The sequence below is a fragment of the Nicotiana tabacum genome, chromosome 23 (assembly GCF_000715075.1).
Source record: "Nicotiana tabacum cultivar K326 chromosome 23, ASM71507v2, whole genome shotgun sequence".
NCBI lineage: Eukaryota > Viridiplantae > Streptophyta > Magnoliopsida > Solanales > Solanaceae > Nicotiana > Nicotiana tabacum.
Genome location: NC_134102.1, coordinates 9,328,512 through 9,346,118, shown reverse-complemented (window position 1 = coordinate 9,346,118; position 17,607 = coordinate 9,328,512). Strand labels below are relative to the sequence as shown.

Below are 17,607 nucleotides of genomic sequence, written 5' to 3'. Positions count from 1 at the left end.
TCGGTCTGTAGGGGCCTGGGCCATCTAATATCTTTGATTCTCCCAATGGCTGACACAATACCTGATGCGTCGATGATGAAGTTGTATTCTGATAATCGTGGTGCCTCTGTGGGATCGACACGTTTATCGAAACCATTTTTCTCATGAGCCCTCGAGAGCTCTGTCCTCGATCGTTCCTTCGATCATTTCGGATGGGATTGCGTCCTGGGCCGCTGTTTCTATGATCTGCATTATATGGTTGATATCGGTCTCTGTTCGACCTAGGTTCTCTATCGATATCTCTCTGAGTTCTTCCAATGGGCCTGATCGGATAAGAGGAACCAGAAGGGGTCCCTAATTGATCATCCTCGACCCTGATCTTCGACTGGTATCGATTATGTACATCGGCCTAGGTCACCGCTGGGTATTCGATTAAATTCTGCTTTAGCTGTAGTGAGGCCACCAAACTCCGATAGTTCAAACCTTGAGTAAAAGCTTGAACAGCCCAATCGTCTGTAACTGGTGGTAGTTCCATGCGTTCCATCTGAAACCGAGATATGAACTCCCTCAACATTTCTTTATCTTTCTGTTTTACCTTGAAGAGGTCCAACTTCCTAGTCACAACCTTTATTGCTCCGGCGTGTGCCTTTACGAAAGAGTCTGCAAGCATGGTGAAGGAATTGATGGAATTAAGTGGCAGATTGTGATACCATATCACTGCCCCCTTCGAGAGAGTTTCTCCAAACTTCTTTAGTAGAACCGATTCGATCTCATCGTCTTCTAAATCATTTCCTTTTATCGCACATGTATAGGAGGTGACATGCTCATTTGGATCGATTGTCCTATTATACTTAGGGATCTTCGGAATGCGAAATTTCTTCGGAATGGGCTTCGGAGCCGCACTTGGGGGGAGCGGCTTCTGCACGAACTTTTTCGAGTCCATACCTTTTAAAATTGGTGGTGCCCCCAGTATTTGGTCAACCCGAGAGTTATATGTCTCTACTTTCTTGTCATTTTCCTCAATTTTCTTTTCTCCCGTTTCAATTCGTTTAGTGAGCTCCTCGAGCATTTTTATAATGACGGGGTCAGTCCCTGATTCATTAGCATTCGACCTTTCCGGCACTGGCTCAGTCCTGTGGACGACTTCTGGTTCTACCCCACTCGGCGCTCGATGTTGATTTTGTAATTGCGCTATAGCAGCTTGTTGAGCCTATAACATTTCAAATATCAACTGGAGGCTGACTCCAACATCTCCTCCACTCTGCGTACCTCGACCACGAGATCGACCTTCCCTGCGTACGCTACCTTCGGGATCAGCGCCCAAATTTGTATTTAGGGCATTATGTGAACTGACGTCGATGGGGTTTGCAATTGGTACTCCCTCGAGATCATCCTGAGGCACCTCGATTCCTGGGGCGGCTATATTGTCGTTCTCTCCGTGAAATTTGAAACCGTTGTCACCATGCGTGGGTGTTGTTTGTGAGTTTGACATATTTTTTTCTAAAAATAAAAACACTTACAAGAACAAGCGTAAAGTAGTGTGTGTTATCGTAATCAGTATTAAGAAATCACTATTATCCTTAGCCCCACGGTAGGCGCCAAACTGTTTACCCTTAAAATTGGATAATAATTAAACTTATAATGTGGGTTTAAGGTTATGTGATTTCACTTAATACCAATTGAAATATATGAAGATTAATGATAGAATTATACAATAAAGTAAATCAAACCATTATTTGAGTATAACTCAACCCTTGAGTTAGAGTATCCTCGAACTGATTGATGCCAGGACAATAAAAACACAATAAGTTGAAGAACAAGAGTGTGAGCGAGAAAGAAAATTATATTGCTTTTTTATCAGCTGTCCCTACAGATGGTTGAAACCCCCTTTATATAGTAGAGGAATTCTATATATGGTACAATTCTAATTACAGAAGGAAATCACATGATTAACTAAACAACCGTTCTTGATTCGACTCGTTCCAAGATTTCTGCCATGATCTTCGACCAGTCGCGGATATCTCGCTTTTTCGTTATTACGCTATCTTCGGTATTGCTCGATGTCTGTCTCGTTTGGTCTCGATTGCTGCCGGCCTCGATCTTGGCAGGTGCTTCGAATCTCAATCTCGGTACCTTGTCTTCGTGCCTCAATCCGATCCACTTCGAAGTCGTCTTTCGATGCAAACTCTCGGTCTCGGTCAAACAACAAAATTGGGTGGGCCCGATTTTAATCGTATAGAGTAGTTTTTATTAAAAGAATTATGTACAGTCAAATCTCTCTATAACAGTCTTATTTATTCCGGACTTTTTTGGTTGTTATATCGAAATAATAATATTATAGAAAACATATATTATGATGAATGATTATTATATATAAAGAAGTCTGTAATTAGTTATTTAAAGTCGTACAATACATTAGATGCGATATTCGTTCTTTAGGAAAAAAAACTAAGGTTCGCACATTAGTCATTAGATTAAGAAAAACAAAAGAAAAAGCATATGAAAAAGAAAGGGCCGACAGAAGAAAAGCAAAGAAATAAAGAAAAAAAAGAGAGAAAGGAAAAGCCATATAACCATGATTAAATCCACCGCATTTTGAACCGTAGACCGCCATTTTGACACGAATTTGTATGCACCAAAGTTGAAAAAGAAGAATGAAAGAGCAAAAAATAAAATAAAATAAAAATGAAAACAAAGAATTCCAAATTCTGTTCATTTTTCCCCCCAACTTCTATTCTTCTTCCAGTTTTAGTAAAGTAACTAAAACAAGAATCATTATTTCATGGCCAAACCCAAGAGAGTGTTCCAGTCTTGGAAAGGGAACAATGTAAGGTTCTTTCTAGTCCATATGTTTATGGTATACATTATAATGCAAACTGTTATGTAGTGTATTCTTTCATTTTCTTTCTAATTAAGCTCATTATTTTTTAAAAATATGACTAATTTGGTGCGCATATATTGTGTTAAAACTCAATGGGTTGGTTTTACTTTGTGGAGCTTGATCTGGATTTTTGTTGCTTTACTTGCTTGTCTTCAACAAGAAAAGAAGATTTGGCTTGTTGGGGGTTGCTGGTTTGAGTTGTACTTTTTTTATAATTCTCGGCATTGCCCGTTTCTCGACTATTGCATCACATACGTGCCATCTCCTACCAGCAGGGGCGGAGCTAGTATGTGGAATACGGGTACGAACCCAATAGCTTTGGTCCAAATTCTTTATTTGTCTTAAGAAATCCATTAAATATGTAATAATTAATTAATTTAGACACCATTAACTTAAAGGAACTACAATTTCGAACTCATAAATTTCAAATTCTAGCTCCGCATTTGTCTAACTATATGGTAACTTTGACAACCAAAGTTTAGGCATTTGGGAAGAAATCACCTAGCTTATTTTGCTTCTACTCAGATTTGAACGCGAGACCTCATAGTTCTCATCTACTATTAGGACACACCCTTGGGTGCTGGGTTGAGTTGTATTAGTTCTTTATTTCTTTTGAGCTTAAGATTATGCAAATTGGAGAGAGTATACTTGATTTTTTTTGTAGTAAGCTAATGGGTTTTTAGGGATATGAGTATTTGATGTGCATACATTGTGTTTGCCTTTTTATCTACTTTAATTTGGAAGAATTTAAACTGGGTTTTTGTTGCTTTACTTGCCAGCTTTCAACAAGGAAAAAGATTTTGTCTTGTTGGGTTGCTGGATTTAGTTGTATTAGTTGATTATTTTGTTTGAGCTTAAGGATCATGTATGCCTTAATATAAAGTATCCTTTAATTTTTTTAAGTAGCTAATGGTTTCTGAAGGGTATTGTTAATTGGCTGTCCTTATATTGTGCTTAAAGTCTATAATTTGGTTTACTTAAGCGGAATTTGACCTGGGTTTTTTTTCGCTTTAATCACCGGTCTTGGACAAGATATGAAAATTTGGTCTTTTGGATTGCTGGATTAGTTGTATTGGGTTTATCACATGTTTGAGCTTAAGGATTTTGGCGTCTTACATATTGTTTCTTGCTTGTTGATGGGATGATGATGTATTAGTAGTAATGCTATCGTTTCAGTTAGTTATTTAGGTTTATTGTTTTAATGAACAATTTGACACTGTCGTGGATTTTCTACGCATAGGTGAACTGCAATCGCACATGGTAACCTTGACTAGGTATCAATTACCGAAATTATGTTAACCTTGACTTAATTTGAATATTGAATGGGTGTGGTTTTGAAGTCAAAAGAACTAAAACTAGAAACAACAACACAAAGTAAATGTTTAGAACCTTTTTACCTTATCAAAAAAAAAAAAGGTAAATGTTTAGAACCTATCATGGAAAACTTAAGGCAGTCGGCTTCACCAATGCTTCACTTGGCACTCACTAGTTTGTTGATGTTATTATTTGGCATGAGATGCCATTATAGGATTTATTCTTCTCTGATGTTGTGTTGGCATTTAACTTTTGTTTTTGGGTAATGTTTGTAATCTGCAGAAATTCTTATTTGATGGGAGGCTGATATTCGGACCAGATGCTAAGTCACTGATCGTCACCTTTACGCTTATCCTTGTCCCTGTTGTTACATTTTGCGTATTTGTTGCAAGAAATCTTGTTCACGAATTCTCAACAGGAAGTACAGGATATGCAATTATGGTCTTAGCAATTGTCTTCACAATCTATGTTAGTTCACTTCCCTTTATTTGGCCTGTAATATCCTATAGTTTGTGGGGCAAAGTTTGGCTAAATACTTCATTTCCTTCTTACTTTCTGCGCAGATATTGTTAAACTGTGTGACCATCACACTTTAAATTACTTAATTATATTATATCTAAACTTGTTGTTGCTTTCGTTTCGGCTTTCTGATTACAGTACCTAATGTTAGTTTTGTATTTTCACTTCGGTTTTCCGAGTGGTATGCTTGTTGTTGTCCTTCTTTTACCTTTCCTGAGCCGTGTGTCTACCGGAAACAGCCTCTCTGTCTTCTTGAAGGTAGGGGTAAAGTCTGCGTGCACTCTATCCTCTCCAGACCTCACTAGTGGGACTACACTGGGTTGTTGTTGTTGTTGTTGTATATTATATCTAAACACACACCCTCATGTCTGGGCCAGATTCTTTTTCATGGACCAAACATGTGGAAATATTTCTTTTTGTTTTTTTAGGTGGTGGTGAGATTTAACACAAAACCTCTTGCCTACTCCGATACCATGTTGAACTGTGTGACATCTCATCTAAAAGCTTAAGCTTTTACAAAGAACAAACACTTTAGTTAGTACATTTGTAGCTGCAGTCCCCTAGTGCCATTGTGCTTTCTTCTGTTGTTTTATTAGTAATTCATAGTCTTGACATCGTGCTGGCAATAGGTCTTCTTGCTTCTATTTGCAACATCAACTAAGGATCCTGGCGTTGTTCCACGTAATTCTCATCCTCCAGAGGAAGTGTTAGGTTATGATTCTTCAGCTTCCAATGAAGCTGGTGGGAAACCTTTGCCTCGCACCAAACAAATCCTAGTCAATGGTCTGCCGGTGAGAGTTAAATATTGTGAAACATGCATGTTGTATCGTCCACCAAGATGCTCTCATTGCTCAGTATGTGATAACTGTGTGGAGCGGTTTGATCACCATTGCCCTTGGGTGGGTCAATGCATTGGAAAGGTAATGGATCTTCCTTCTTTACAGCTATTCTTTTCTTAAGGTTCTTTTGTGATTCCACTTTTTATTCCTTTTCTTTTTAAAACTACTTTTATGGTTTCTTAAGGAGAAAAATGTAGTACGCTTTCGCTGTTTGTTTTGTATCAGTTGTTTACGTGGTTGTAAATGAAAGGTCTATGAGATAGAACTTCACCTTTCTACTTTTAGCTGCTCCTTCACTGCCTCTTGAGACTCGTTTGTTTCTTTTTTGGTGTACAGCGCAACTATCGTTGCTTCTTCCTATTTGTTTCTTCAACTGCTCTCCTCTGTATTTACGTCTTTTCCATGTCGGCATTGTATCTTAAGCTTCTTGTGGATGATTATGGAACTATTTGGAAGGCTATTAAAGTATCGCCTGCATCAGTGGCACTGATGGCGTATTGTTTTGTTTCGCTGTGGTTTGTTGGGGGTCTCACTGGCTTCCATTTGTATCTCATATGTCGAAATCAGGTTAGTCTTTTACACCTCTTATGTCAATATATAATTTAGTTCTGATTTGCTTTAGTGTACAACAATAATTAACTTTTCATAAGATTAAATTTTTTGAGGCTGTCGATTGCAGATCAGAAAATTAATTTCATATCAATGTGCTCTTTTTCTTTCCTTTTTTCCTATTCGTGATTTTGATTTGTTTCCTATAGACCACATATGAGAACTTTCGTCATAGAGGACTAAGAGGAGATAACAGGATCAATGTGTATGACCGGGGTTGCACGAACAATTTTCTTGAAGTATTCTGCTCGAGGATAGAACCTTCGAAAAACAATTTCCGCGGATATGTACATGAAGAGGCATTAAAGTCTAGCAAGGTAGGAAACATTCAAGTAACAGAAGTTGATACCTCTGATGGGGATAGAAGAGTCAAGGTAGAAGAAGATCTTGAGATTGGAGAAGATCTCATGAAGATATCCCAACGACGTAACTCTCAAGACATTGGAGATATTCGAGGTAGAGGAAGCGACAGGTCACCTATAAGTCGTTCTGAGCTTGACTTTGGATTTGGTCTGGAGTCACAGTTTTCGTCCAGATCAGAGAGTCGCCATTCTGGCTGGTGAAGCAGAAGTGACGGGAACTGAACCGATATTAACATCATGTCAAAGCCAAATCTACTGCAATGATTTTGCAGTCACAGTTCCGAGATTTGAAATGTGATACATTTAGGTGGCTAGCCATCAAAATGCATCTTGAGTGCTACCTGTTTTCGTGGACGAGAGCAGGCACAGAACAGCTTTGTCACAAAACACAGATAATCTGTTGACTTCGATAATATTTTTGCTGGTTATTATTTCTTGAAAGAACTAGGAACATATGTCAAAGGCATTTGAAAATGTATACATGTAACCATTCTTTTCCTGTTACCCTTCTTCCTATATGTGTTATAACTGTGAAATTTAGCACTGGCTCTGCCTTTAATGTCACAAATTGATGATGTGCGGCCTGCTTCAAGCCAAATATTATTGACTTGTGTCTAACTTAAGTAATACAAGTATGGCACTTTGTGCGAATTATTCGAAATACACGCGCTAATTTCATGATGTTTTAGTAAGTAGAATTATCAAATGTTTATGTCGATAGAAAGTAACAAGTGTTTTATGGATTAATTGTGTTAGGCAAACTGATCTTGTTCCACCATTGTTAAAAACTATATAATATCTATATTTGATAATTAGACGCCGCACTAATTTGCACATAATTGAAAAAAAGTCTTTATAATATTATTTTCTTTAATTTATTTTTTATTTTGTGCCTCATACAACTAACACAAAATGTATGAGTATTGTCTTTGTTTGACAAGTGAATTTTAATTCATAATTTTCATTGTCGAGGGTTTATTAGAAATAGCCTTTTTACTAGATAAGAGTAACGTCTGCACACACGCTTCATTCCCATAACTCACTGTGTTGGATTTCATTGTGTTTGTTATTGTTATTTTCGTAATTTCCACTTGTCAAACATAAACAAATTCTCTCACTAACTTTGTCTCTCAATTGTATAAGACACAAAGATTTAAAAGAAATTAAAAAAATAAAATATTAATTACATCCTAGCCCCTTCGACAAGTAAACGAGATTGAAAGAAAGGAGAAAGATACTAAACACAAAGAAAAAGAAGCATAAAGACTCAAAAGAGTAAAATAGACCGTCTTCAACACTCGATACTCTCTTTCTCACTCTCTTAGGGTTCTGCAACGATCTCAATCAAGTACCCGAACTCGAATTCAAAAATGGTAATCCTCTATTCTGCACTTAAATTCCTCAATTTCTCTACTCGATTTCAGATCTTATTTTGTCACATTGAGTGTAATTTTATTGCTCAATTTTCAGGAAGGTGATGGGAAATTGGAAGCGCAAATAGAGGCACTGTTGAATGTAGAGAAGCAAATGAGACAAGCTGGCGATGTTGCGGGTACGAGGAAAGCGGCCACCGATATTCTTCAGCTCTGCTTTGAAGCTCGCGCTTGGACAATACTTAATGAGCAGATTGTTCTCTTGTCTAAGCGTCGTGGTCAATTGAAACAGGTAAATTATTACTCTCTTCGTTCTAATTTAGATCATGTTGATTGACTGGGCTCGGAGTTTAAGAAGAAAAAGAAAAAGAAAAACTTTTGATGATTAGTATAATGAAAGCACCTGTTTATTCTCTCTTTTTAAACTTCGAAGCTAATCAATTATTGTACTAGATGGTTTGACGGCTTTTGTTTGTATCCTTGTTGTTTTCAGGTAATATTTTGTGCTGAAATTTTGTATGAGTTTAGTTTCATTCATTAGAGACAAAGACATCAAGTGGAAGTGAATTAAAGCTCAATAAAGCAGCAGTGAAACAGAGAAACATAAAGTATGAATAGAATACAAAATATGGAAAATACAATCTGGGAGACCATACTATGTAAATATAAAGATTTTCTGAAGAAGTGTTAGTAAGACCCCACCGCTAATATCAATTTATCTAACACATTAAGTAATATTTAATATATAAATATATAAAATAAACAAGTTATTCATATAAATAATAATAAATAAGACGAATAAATGAGTTCTTTTTGATTCTGCATCTTCACGTGACTCAATTAATCCTCTAGAATTTCGAAGCTATCTTTTCCATGGTGCCCAAAGATTTTTATAGCAGAGGGATTGATTGTGGTATGCAGTGATTATGGTCTCCGATGTAGACTTCTTTAGTAAAATTTGGGTTGCACCTTATTGGTGCTTTCTAATGTTTGTTCACTTACCTTCAGAAATAATCAATAAAAGTCATATGCATTTGGTGGGAGGAAGAGAGGATCTTCCTTTTATATAATTCACTCATCATCTGCATGAGTTCATGTGTAATGTGGCTACATGTATAGGTATTTGGATGCTTGGGTTGTGCTTGGCTACTACCATGGTACAATTGAATATATGCTCCTACTCCATTGCTTTAGGAAGTACTTATCTAGGTAGGCTTTTTCTTTACATAGCATATTGTGTGTAGAACTATCAACTGTTAATAGAAAATTGTGAAGGCATATCGTGTGTAGGATGATCTTATGGATTTGTTTTTCCTACTAAAACTGCATGGTGATTTTGTATAGTGGTTTCTTTGGACTTGTGCAGGCAGTACAGGCTATGGTCCAACAAGCGATGCAATATATTGACCAGACACCAGATCTTGATACTAAGATAGAACTCATCAAGACCCTGAACAATGTGTCTGCAGGAAAGGTAAGTCTTTTTCATTTAGAACACTTCAGTTACCTTTTTTCTTTCTCTCTCACTGAGGAACTTTGATCTTGCATGTAGATATATGTTGAAATTGAGAGAGCACGATTGATTAAGAAACTTGCGAAGATTAAAGAAGACCAAAAACTCATAGATGACGCTGCCGATTTGATGCAAGAAGTGGCGGTCAGTATTTGTTGACCTTCTCCTTGGTGACTTCTAGCTCTTTTTGCTTCTAGTAATCAGTATTAAATTGAACAGAACAGTCCCTTTTTTCCTTCTGAAAGAAGCCTTTTGGATTAGTTACTTGCAATGTTAACCATCTCTGGGTGTATTGGCTGACAGGTTGAAACTTTTGGGGCAATGGCAAAAACAGAGAAGATAGCTTTTATTCTTGAACAAGTATGTCTTGCTAATCCTTTACTTTCTAGTGAAAACTGAAGCGTGGCTTTGGGCTAATTATCTAATGCTGAACTCTGCAGGTGCGTCTCTGTTTAGATCGTAAAGATTATGTTCGTGCACAAATACTCTCTAGAAAGATCAATCCCAAAGTGTTTGAAGCTGATCCTTCCAAAGAAAAGAAGAAACCAAAAGAAGGTGAAAATGTGGTCGAAGAGCCTGCACCAGATATTCCATCACTGTTAGAGTTGAAGCGAATCTACTATGAATTAATGATTAGGTCCGTGGATTATGCTTCTTCACTGATTGTACCTCAAGTTATTTTATCTTACTTTTCAAGTTCATGTTCATTTTACAATTGAATGTGGTTAAAATGTGCATTCTCGTGAAACATTCTGGTTGTGCACATTTTGCATCTTATTGGGTTTGTCTTTTAAATGAATTTGAACTACTTGTGCTTCTTTTAGTTAATCATCCTTATGGTGGCAGGCATTTGGCAATGATACTGAGTAGAACTTACTGCTGTTATCAACTGTTCTGTGCTACTAAAAGGATGCTTATTTAGCCTGCTTATACACGAAAGTCTTGGATTTTCCACCAAAGAGATAATATTCATACTTGTGATATCACGCTTACCTGATACCAGATCTGTGTATCTGAGCTATAGTTTTCCTTTGTTGTCTTTCGAGATTGGTTTTTGTAATGAATGGACTTTCAATACCAGTAATGAAATGATCCGTTTGAAAAATGTCTCATTACCGATCCCAGCTAGTTTGGGATGGAAGTGTAGTTGGTTGAGATATTGATTGAACTCAATGTAAGATTGCATTGGGACTTGAATGCTTAGTTGTTAGAAGGTCAATTATAGTTTCTTCTATACTCGCTTTTTCCTTCCAAAAAGTTTGTCATTGGATTTTGAATGCTAGACAGTTGTTATGTGGACTCTAACATCCTTTTTAGCAGTGGCGAATAATTATTTTGCGTATGCTAAAACAATATTTATAGTAGGGTCTCTCTTTCTTCTCCCTCCCCCCCACCATTTTGCTGCTTTGCATGCGCGTGATTGTGCACAAGCTGCATATGGTTGTAACATACTTAATGGAAATTATAATCTATAGAGGTCTTCAGCAGTTCTATCTACCTATATGGCCTAGTTAAGATCATGTAATCTCTTTACTACAATTCAGGCACTTGAGTTGCTTACTCGGGTTTGAAGTGGGAAATTCCTTTTAAAATCAAAGTCATGCTTCTTATCGCAGACCATATCACTCCCTTACCGGAGTTTCATGCTTGAGCGGGGACCACTTCCCCGCCAGAATCTGAATTAATTAAGAGTCTTGATCCATGCTAACCTGAAGGGAAACCTCTCAATCCAGAGAAAGATTGACTATATTGTGAGAAGATAGAAAGTGGCCAAGAGCGAACTATACTACATGAGAATAGTATAAGCTGTTGTATCTGCCATTGTGACCTAGATAAGATAATGCTCTTTTAAAGCTCAGGCACCTGTATTTGAATTGGGAAATTCCATTAAAACTTGAGTCATGCGTCGCATCATAGACTTAAGTCCATGCTCTTCAGCGAAGAGTTTTATGTTCGAGTGGTGCCCACTGTGGCCAGCACTTGATTGCAGTTTGCACCTGATTTTCTTTGATTTATAGGTTTTGTCGATTCTAGAGCCTGAAAGAACTCACTTAGTTATGTACTATAAGATTACTGTAAACACTTCTAGGAAAATGGGAGATGGAGTTGTTGCATCTGGAACCTTGCTTTGCATTTGTTTCGTCTTAAACTTGTCACTTGTCAGTCATTCTTTTATCCTGTGCTGCAGGTATTACTTTCATAGCAATGATTACCTTGAGATATGTCGCTGTTACAAGGCCATATATGAGATCCCTTCTGTAAAGCAAGACCCAGAACAGTGGATACCAGTAAGTCTAGCTCATTTATATTGTTGGATGCTAGTTATAGTACACGGTGTAATGCATGTGCAGTGTTGCGTTCCTGAATAGGAGATCTTAACTAGAGAATTAATCTATAATATCAACGTTCGTGCAACAGTTACCGTCATTTACAATACTAATTCCAATTGGAACATTGGTGTCACAAGTAAAAGATGGTGTTGAATATTATAGTATTTACTCGATAGAGCTTCTTTTTTTTGGGGGGGGGGGGGGGGGGGATTAATTTTGTAAAGAAGAAAGTGAAAGTTTTTCCTTTGGTATCAGCTCTATTAGATACTAATGAGTTGAGAAAGTGCAGGTAGTCTTTTTCCTTTTGATCTAAGGAAGAAAGAGTAGAAATCCTTCTCATTTGTGAGGAAGAAAATCACATGGTAAAAAGTAATAAAAACTAAAAAGAATAGAACACTATTATATGCTTGCTCAAGTCCATCCCTTTGTGATTAATAGCATGTTTGGCCAAGCAGGAGAAATCAGTTGAGAAGTGCTTTTGAAAAAAATACTTTCGGAGAGAAGCAGTTTGTGTTTGGCTAATCACTCTAAAAAGCACTTTTGAGCAATAATTTGTGTTTGGCCAAGCTTTTCAGAAAGTGCTTTTAAGTATCAAATTACGAATAAAGACATGAATAAATTTACTTAATAGTTAATATTATAAGTAAATAAATAATCTTAAAAATTTGTTATTACATGCAATAATTAAATCTTTTCATTTTATTTAAGTAAAATATGAAAATAAAATTTAATAGTGCTTAATTCTTTTAATATAAGTTAAATATATTAAAAATCATTCAACAAATATAAACGCATTCACCCCTAAAGTCACTATATATTAGAAAGCTATCCTAAAAATAATAAGAAATATTTATACATTAATATCCTAAGTATTAGGTTTAACGGTTATTTTGGTATATACTATATTTTGTTAAGGGTATTTTTGATAAGAAGAAAAGTCAAAACTGCTTCTGCTTTTGGGAAGAAGCTACTTTTTTCTGCTTCTCAGAAACTGCTTCTGCTTCTTCCCAAAAGCATTTTTTCCCCCAAAAAAGCTTGGCCAAACACCTCAAGTTAGGAAAAAAAAAGTGCTTTTGAGAAAAAAAGCACTTTTGGCCTCTTGAGAAGCTTGGCCAAACATGCTATAAGTAATTTTGGCTTGCTGGTATGTCAGGAGAAAAATGTGTTGTATGATGGATATATCCTATAAGTTCAAAACTTAACGGGAACATGATGATCTTTGAAATCTTAAGCATTTCCAACTCAGAGTGGTGAGATAATGTATGTCAATAGGAGCTTGACTGGTTGCATTTTTTGTTTCGAAATGTTGGAAGAAGGAATAATTGCAAGAATAACTAGATATTTGTTTCATGTTTGACAGAAAAGAAGCAAAAGAACTTTTTGATTAAATGAGTTAATGCTACCTGACTTCTTCAAAAGCAGGGCGACTTCTTCAAAAGCAGGGACGCAAATATATAATGATACTTGGTTGCCCCACAAGCATGCTGAATTCCTCTTCTATAATTTGTAGGTGTTGAGGAAAATTTGCTGGTACTTGGTGCTGTCACCTCATGATCCTATGCAGTCAAGCCTTCATAACGCAACTTTGGAGGACAAGAATCTTTCAGAGATCCCTCATTTCAGGTTTGTCTTTAAAATTGAAACTTGAACTCTTATGTTTATGAAGCTGAGGATAAACAATTAGCTTTCATTTGTCTGTAAGAGGTTGTGGAGAAAGCTTTCTTCAATATTTGCCAACCATCTTCAGCACCCTCTCTGGAAAATATACCCTGCTCTTGTATCAACGGACCATTTGGTAATAAAGTACTTTGTAATAGAATTGAGAAGGAAACCCATGATTTAACTTATGTTCTCTTTATGCAAGTTAGGTATGAGTTTCATAATAACTTGAATCCTTATTAAAGATTAGATGCAAACTTGCCTTATAGAAAGAGTTTAGATACAAATGCAATAGGTTACATGTTTGATATAACTTCTAATGTATATGTATGTAATAAGTTGAATGGTGAGGCTGCTTTGAGATGGACTTCAAGAACATGGTTCTTTTATGAGGCTGCTTCTTCATTGAAACATCATTTTTTCACAAACATCAAAAGGTAATTATCATAATTCAAATATTTTTCTAAATTAACAATGTTTAGTTTCTGAACTTATGTTTTTAATTAAAAATTGTAAAAAAAAATATCAAGTAGTCTTTTGGATTTTCTTAATCAGAAATGATTTTGGATTTATTAGCCATATATGCAGTGTATATAGTGTGGCAATGAAATGAGTGGCGAGGCTGCTCTTGATGAACTTTTAGAACTCGCATCAATAAAAGATCATTGCAATTCAATGATCAAGGTGTTTATCTTAATTAACATAGATTCTGAAACCAATGCTTCCAAGTAGAAATATTAAAGGAAAATATTAAGGCTTTGATACTCTTGGCAGCGTGCTCCAGTCTTTTTCAATTTATAAATCTTGAAGTTGGCATAATAATAAGAGAAATTGTTGGAAATTATTCTCATCTTTTATGGGGTAACTTCGATAGAAAAGTTGACAATTATTTTCCATCCTTCTGCTGTTGTAGGCAAACAGTTTGGGTCTAAGGTGCCTTTTCTTTTGTTTTAGGCTGCTTCTGAAACAATTAATTACCATGGAGGTCATTCAGTGGACATCATTATGGAATACTTTCAAGGATGAGTTTGAAAATGAAAAGAATATGCTTGGTGGATCTTTGGGTGACAAGGCAGCTGAAGATCTCAGACTGAGAGTTATAGAGCATGTACTACGCTATGCTGCAATTCTCCATTTTCCTTCGTTTTATACTTTCTATTGATTCATTTTTCCTATTACTATTTCCTTGCAGAACATTCTTGTTGTCTCAAAATACTACTCGAGGATAACTTTGAAGAGATTAGCAGATTTATTGTGCCTTTCTATTCAGGTTGGTACTCACTCTTCCAAATTACAGATCACATCTTTAGAGAACAGTTATCCTTTGAGTCTGTATTTTTTGGTTGTAAAAGAAGTACTATAGAAAATATGGAGCAATACGTGGAATTATTAGAAGAGATAGAAGATATGTAGTTGCCATTTTTGTGTTAGATGCTGGAATTTTGTAACTTGTACCATATTGGTACCTTCATTAATAAACTCTTACCTTGTAAAAGAATATAGCACATCTTTAGCAACTTATTGCTTTCCAGCACAGAAGATTTTCCTTGTACAAATTTTAATATTGAAATATAGGAAAAAATTCTCTAGATTCTCATTGCCATTTTTTTTTTTTTTAAAAGAAGGATTCTCTACTTCAAAGTTTGTAGGGATTTAACTTTTTTTCCAGGCTATAAAAAACTTATTTTAAGTGAAGACTGAGGCTTCAAGAGCTAAAATTTAAATAACCCCCCATCCCCCGGGCCACAACAACTAGCATGCAACCGTGTCATTGTTTCTTGAAAAAGCGGTGTGTAGTAGCATACATCTCTAGCTTTTGTAACTCATGGCTAGCACGTTAATTGTGCTCCTTCAAGACGTAAAATGTAAAAAGGTAAAAATATCTTTGAGTTAAGAATAATAAACAATATTGACATGAATCAGTATAGTAGCTACTACAAGCTCTCAAATTGGAGACCACCTTTGTATTTATGTCAATAGTAACCCAAAAGCACCATTGACAGTTAATTCTGCTGGTGTAGTTAGTTAGTATGAAGTGGTTTAGGAAGTAAAAACTATGATCCGGCTGCCTAAGTTACTATTTCATGGCTTGATCAAATTGTGTGTGCATGTCCGTTATCAAGTTCTGTACGATCTTCTTGATCAAATTGTGTGTTCATCCAAGCCCCGCCTTTTTTCTTCAATGTTATTTAGAACATTGTTTACATGTTCCCTCTTCATTCTTCTGATCCATTGAGATTGTGTCTCATACTTATAACATGGTTCTTCTGATTTTACGCATCTTTTGTTCTCTCATCTCAGGACGCTGAAAAGCACCTTTCAGAAATGGTTGTATCAAAAGCACTGGTAGCAAAGATCGACAGACCTGTGGGTATCGTCTGTTTTCAACCATCAAAAGACAGCAATGACATTTTAAATTCCTGGGCTTTTAATTTGGAGAAGCTGCTTGATCTTGTTGAGAAGAGTTGTCACCAAATCCACAAGGAAAATATGGTGCACAAAGCTGCAACGATAAGGGCTTGAAGTAGTGGAGGACTCTATATGTAGCTCATCAGTTGTGGTAATTGCGATCAGGGGGCTTGAAATCGTTTGCAACCTGCCCCACCCACTTTGAGACGTGCAGGGGGGAAAGAAACTCATGGTGTTGATCCTCCTTCCCTGCTTTCCTTCGTCGGCTCCTGAGCTTTGACTTGTTAACTGCATTTACCTTTTTATGGTCTTGTATTTTCTTGTTTTGTCCAGTTACTTTATTCATTTGTGATCAACAACGTTCTTCGTTGATGCCAAGAGATCACAGGTTCAATACTTATTTACTGTTATTCATCAAATAGGGTCAGAGCATCAGAAAAATGCAGCTTTTTATATGTTTGGTGTCAATCATGTGCCTCCATGTGACTACGGATTTTGGTTTCTGGTGGCTAACGCATATATCATCTCCTATGTTGTCAAGATTAGAATACTTGATGACGACTGACGAGTGCATTCGATAACCGTTTTTAATTTATGTTGTCGCGATCAGTTATTCGTCTTTAGAGTTTATTTATTACAAGAAAAAATGTTGTTAAGTTTGAAAAGTTTCCATTTTTAACTGTTTGAAATTATTCAAGGAAACCTCTCTAATGTATAATGCAAATTTGCAAACGCATGAGAACTGTACCGTCGTTTTTTTATTGTACTAATGTCTCTTCGTTTGAAACTCATGAGACCCGTTATCTCGTTTATTGGCATTTTAGGATTATAAAATAGGAATTCAGCACGATTTTCAGATTTTTGTGTGTTATAGTCCGTGCCATCTGCATGAATTCGGGCGACCGGTTTCGAATCACTTATAATCTTGCGGGACCATAAAAAATGACCTATTGAACAATAGTCATCGCTTTGTCATGAGCCATAAAACAGGCATTCAACACGATTCCCAATTTTTTGTTGTGTTATAGTCCACGACATCTGCATGAATTCGGGAGACCGACTCCGAATCGCCTAAAATTTTACAGGACCAACAAAAGCGACCTAATGAACAATAGTCATCGCTTCGTCATGACCATTCCTCATTTTTTGGCATTTTAGAGCCATAAACAGGAATTCGGCACAATTTCTAGTTTTCTCGTGTGCTATACCATCTGCATGAATTCGGGCGACCAACTTCAATTCGCTTAAAATTTTGCGAGACCATAAAAAACGACCTAATGAATGCCTAAAATTTTAAAGGACCAACAAAAGCAACATAATGAACAATAATCATTACTTCGCCATGACCGTTCCTCGTTTTTTGGCAATTTACGGCCATAAAATAGGAATTCAACACGATTCCCAGCTTTTCGTGTGCTATAGTTCACGCCGTTTACATGAATTCGGACGACCGACTTCGAATCACCTAAACTTTTGCGGGATCAGAAAAAATTACCTAATGAACAATAGTCGTTTCGCCATGACCGTTCCTCCTTTTTTTTGCATTTTAGGGCCATAAAATAAGAATTCAACACGATTCATATATTTGAGTGTGCTATTGTCCGTGCCATCTGCATGAATTTAGGCGACCGGCTCTGAATCGCCTAAAATTTTGCGGGACCATAAAAAGCGACCTAAAGAACAATAGTCTGTTTCGCCATGATCGTTCCTCATTTTTTAGCATTCTAGGGCCATAAACAGGAATTCAGCACGATTCTCAGATTTTTGTATGTTATATTCCATGCAATCTGCATGAATTCGGGCAACACGTTCTGAATCGC

At 36.5% G+C, this 17,607-nt stretch overlaps 2 protein-coding genes across 4 annotated transcripts; both read left to right on the top strand.

Moving 5' to 3' along the window:
- The first annotated feature begins 2,575 nt into the window (after positions 1 to 2,575).
- LOC107808465 (protein S-acyltransferase 8) lies at positions 2,576 to 7,005 on the top strand. 3 transcript variants are annotated; one of them, XM_016632996.2, is made up of 5 exons: positions 2,576 to 2,806; positions 4,457 to 4,642; positions 5,323 to 5,613; positions 5,956 to 6,099; positions 6,291 to 7,005. In XM_016632996.2, the coding sequence occupies exons 1-5, from the start codon at positions 2,762 to 2,764 to the stop codon at positions 6,702 to 6,704; spliced, it is 1,080 nt and encodes a 359-aa protein (XP_016488482.1). In that variant the 5' UTR covers positions 2,576 to 2,761; the 3' UTR covers positions 6,705 to 7,005. The 3 variants fall into 3 exon arrangements, with proteins under 3 accessions (XP_016488482.1, XP_016488481.1, XP_016488483.1); XM_016632995.2 differs by having other exon boundaries at positions 5,869 to 6,099; XM_016632997.2 differs by lacking the exon at positions 2,576 to 2,806 and adding an exon at positions 4,054 to 4,134 and having other exon boundaries at positions 5,869 to 6,099.
- Positions 7,006 to 7,739: 734 nt separating this feature from the next.
- Positions 7,740 to 16,165, top strand: LOC107808467 (26S proteasome non-ATPase regulatory subunit 12 homolog A-like). The gene is made up of 11 exons (XM_016633000.2): positions 7,740 to 7,876; positions 7,974 to 8,168; positions 9,243 to 9,350; positions 9,429 to 9,533; positions 9,693 to 9,749; positions 9,830 to 10,026; positions 11,578 to 11,677; positions 13,230 to 13,342; positions 14,333 to 14,486; positions 14,571 to 14,648; positions 15,680 to 16,165. The coding sequence occupies exons 1-11, from the start codon at positions 7,874 to 7,876 to the stop codon at positions 15,899 to 15,901; spliced, it is 1,332 nt and encodes a 443-aa protein (XP_016488486.1). The 5' UTR covers positions 7,740 to 7,873; the 3' UTR covers positions 15,902 to 16,165.
- Positions 16,166 to 17,607: the final 1,442 nt, after the last annotated feature.

What these genes read in the sequence shown, in the direction of transcription:
- LOC107808467 (XM_016633000.2), top strand. An exon ending in ACAATGTGTCTGCAGGAAAG is followed by an intron (nt 9,351 to 9,428) that starts GTAAGTCTTTTT and finishes TCTTGCATGTAG; the next exon opens with ATATATGTTGAAATTGAGAG. An exon ending in TAGCTTTTATTCTTGAACAA is followed by an intron (nt 9,750 to 9,829) that starts GTATGTCTTGCT and finishes TGAACTCTGCAG; the next exon opens with GTGCGTCTCTGTTTAGATCG.
- LOC107808465 (XM_016632995.2), top strand. Translation starts at nt 2,762, where the DNA reads ATGGCCAAACCCAAGAGAGTGTTCCAGTCTTGGAAAGGGAACAAT. An exon ending in CAATTGTCTTCACAATCTAT is followed by an intron (nt 4,643 to 5,322) that starts GTTAGTTCACTT and finishes TGCTGGCAATAG; the next exon opens with GTCTTCTTGCTTCTATTTGC. An exon ending in TGGGTCAATGCATTGGAAAG is followed by an intron (nt 5,614 to 5,868) that starts GTAATGGATCTT and finishes TTTGGTGTACAG; the next exon opens with CGCAACTATCGTTGCTTCTT.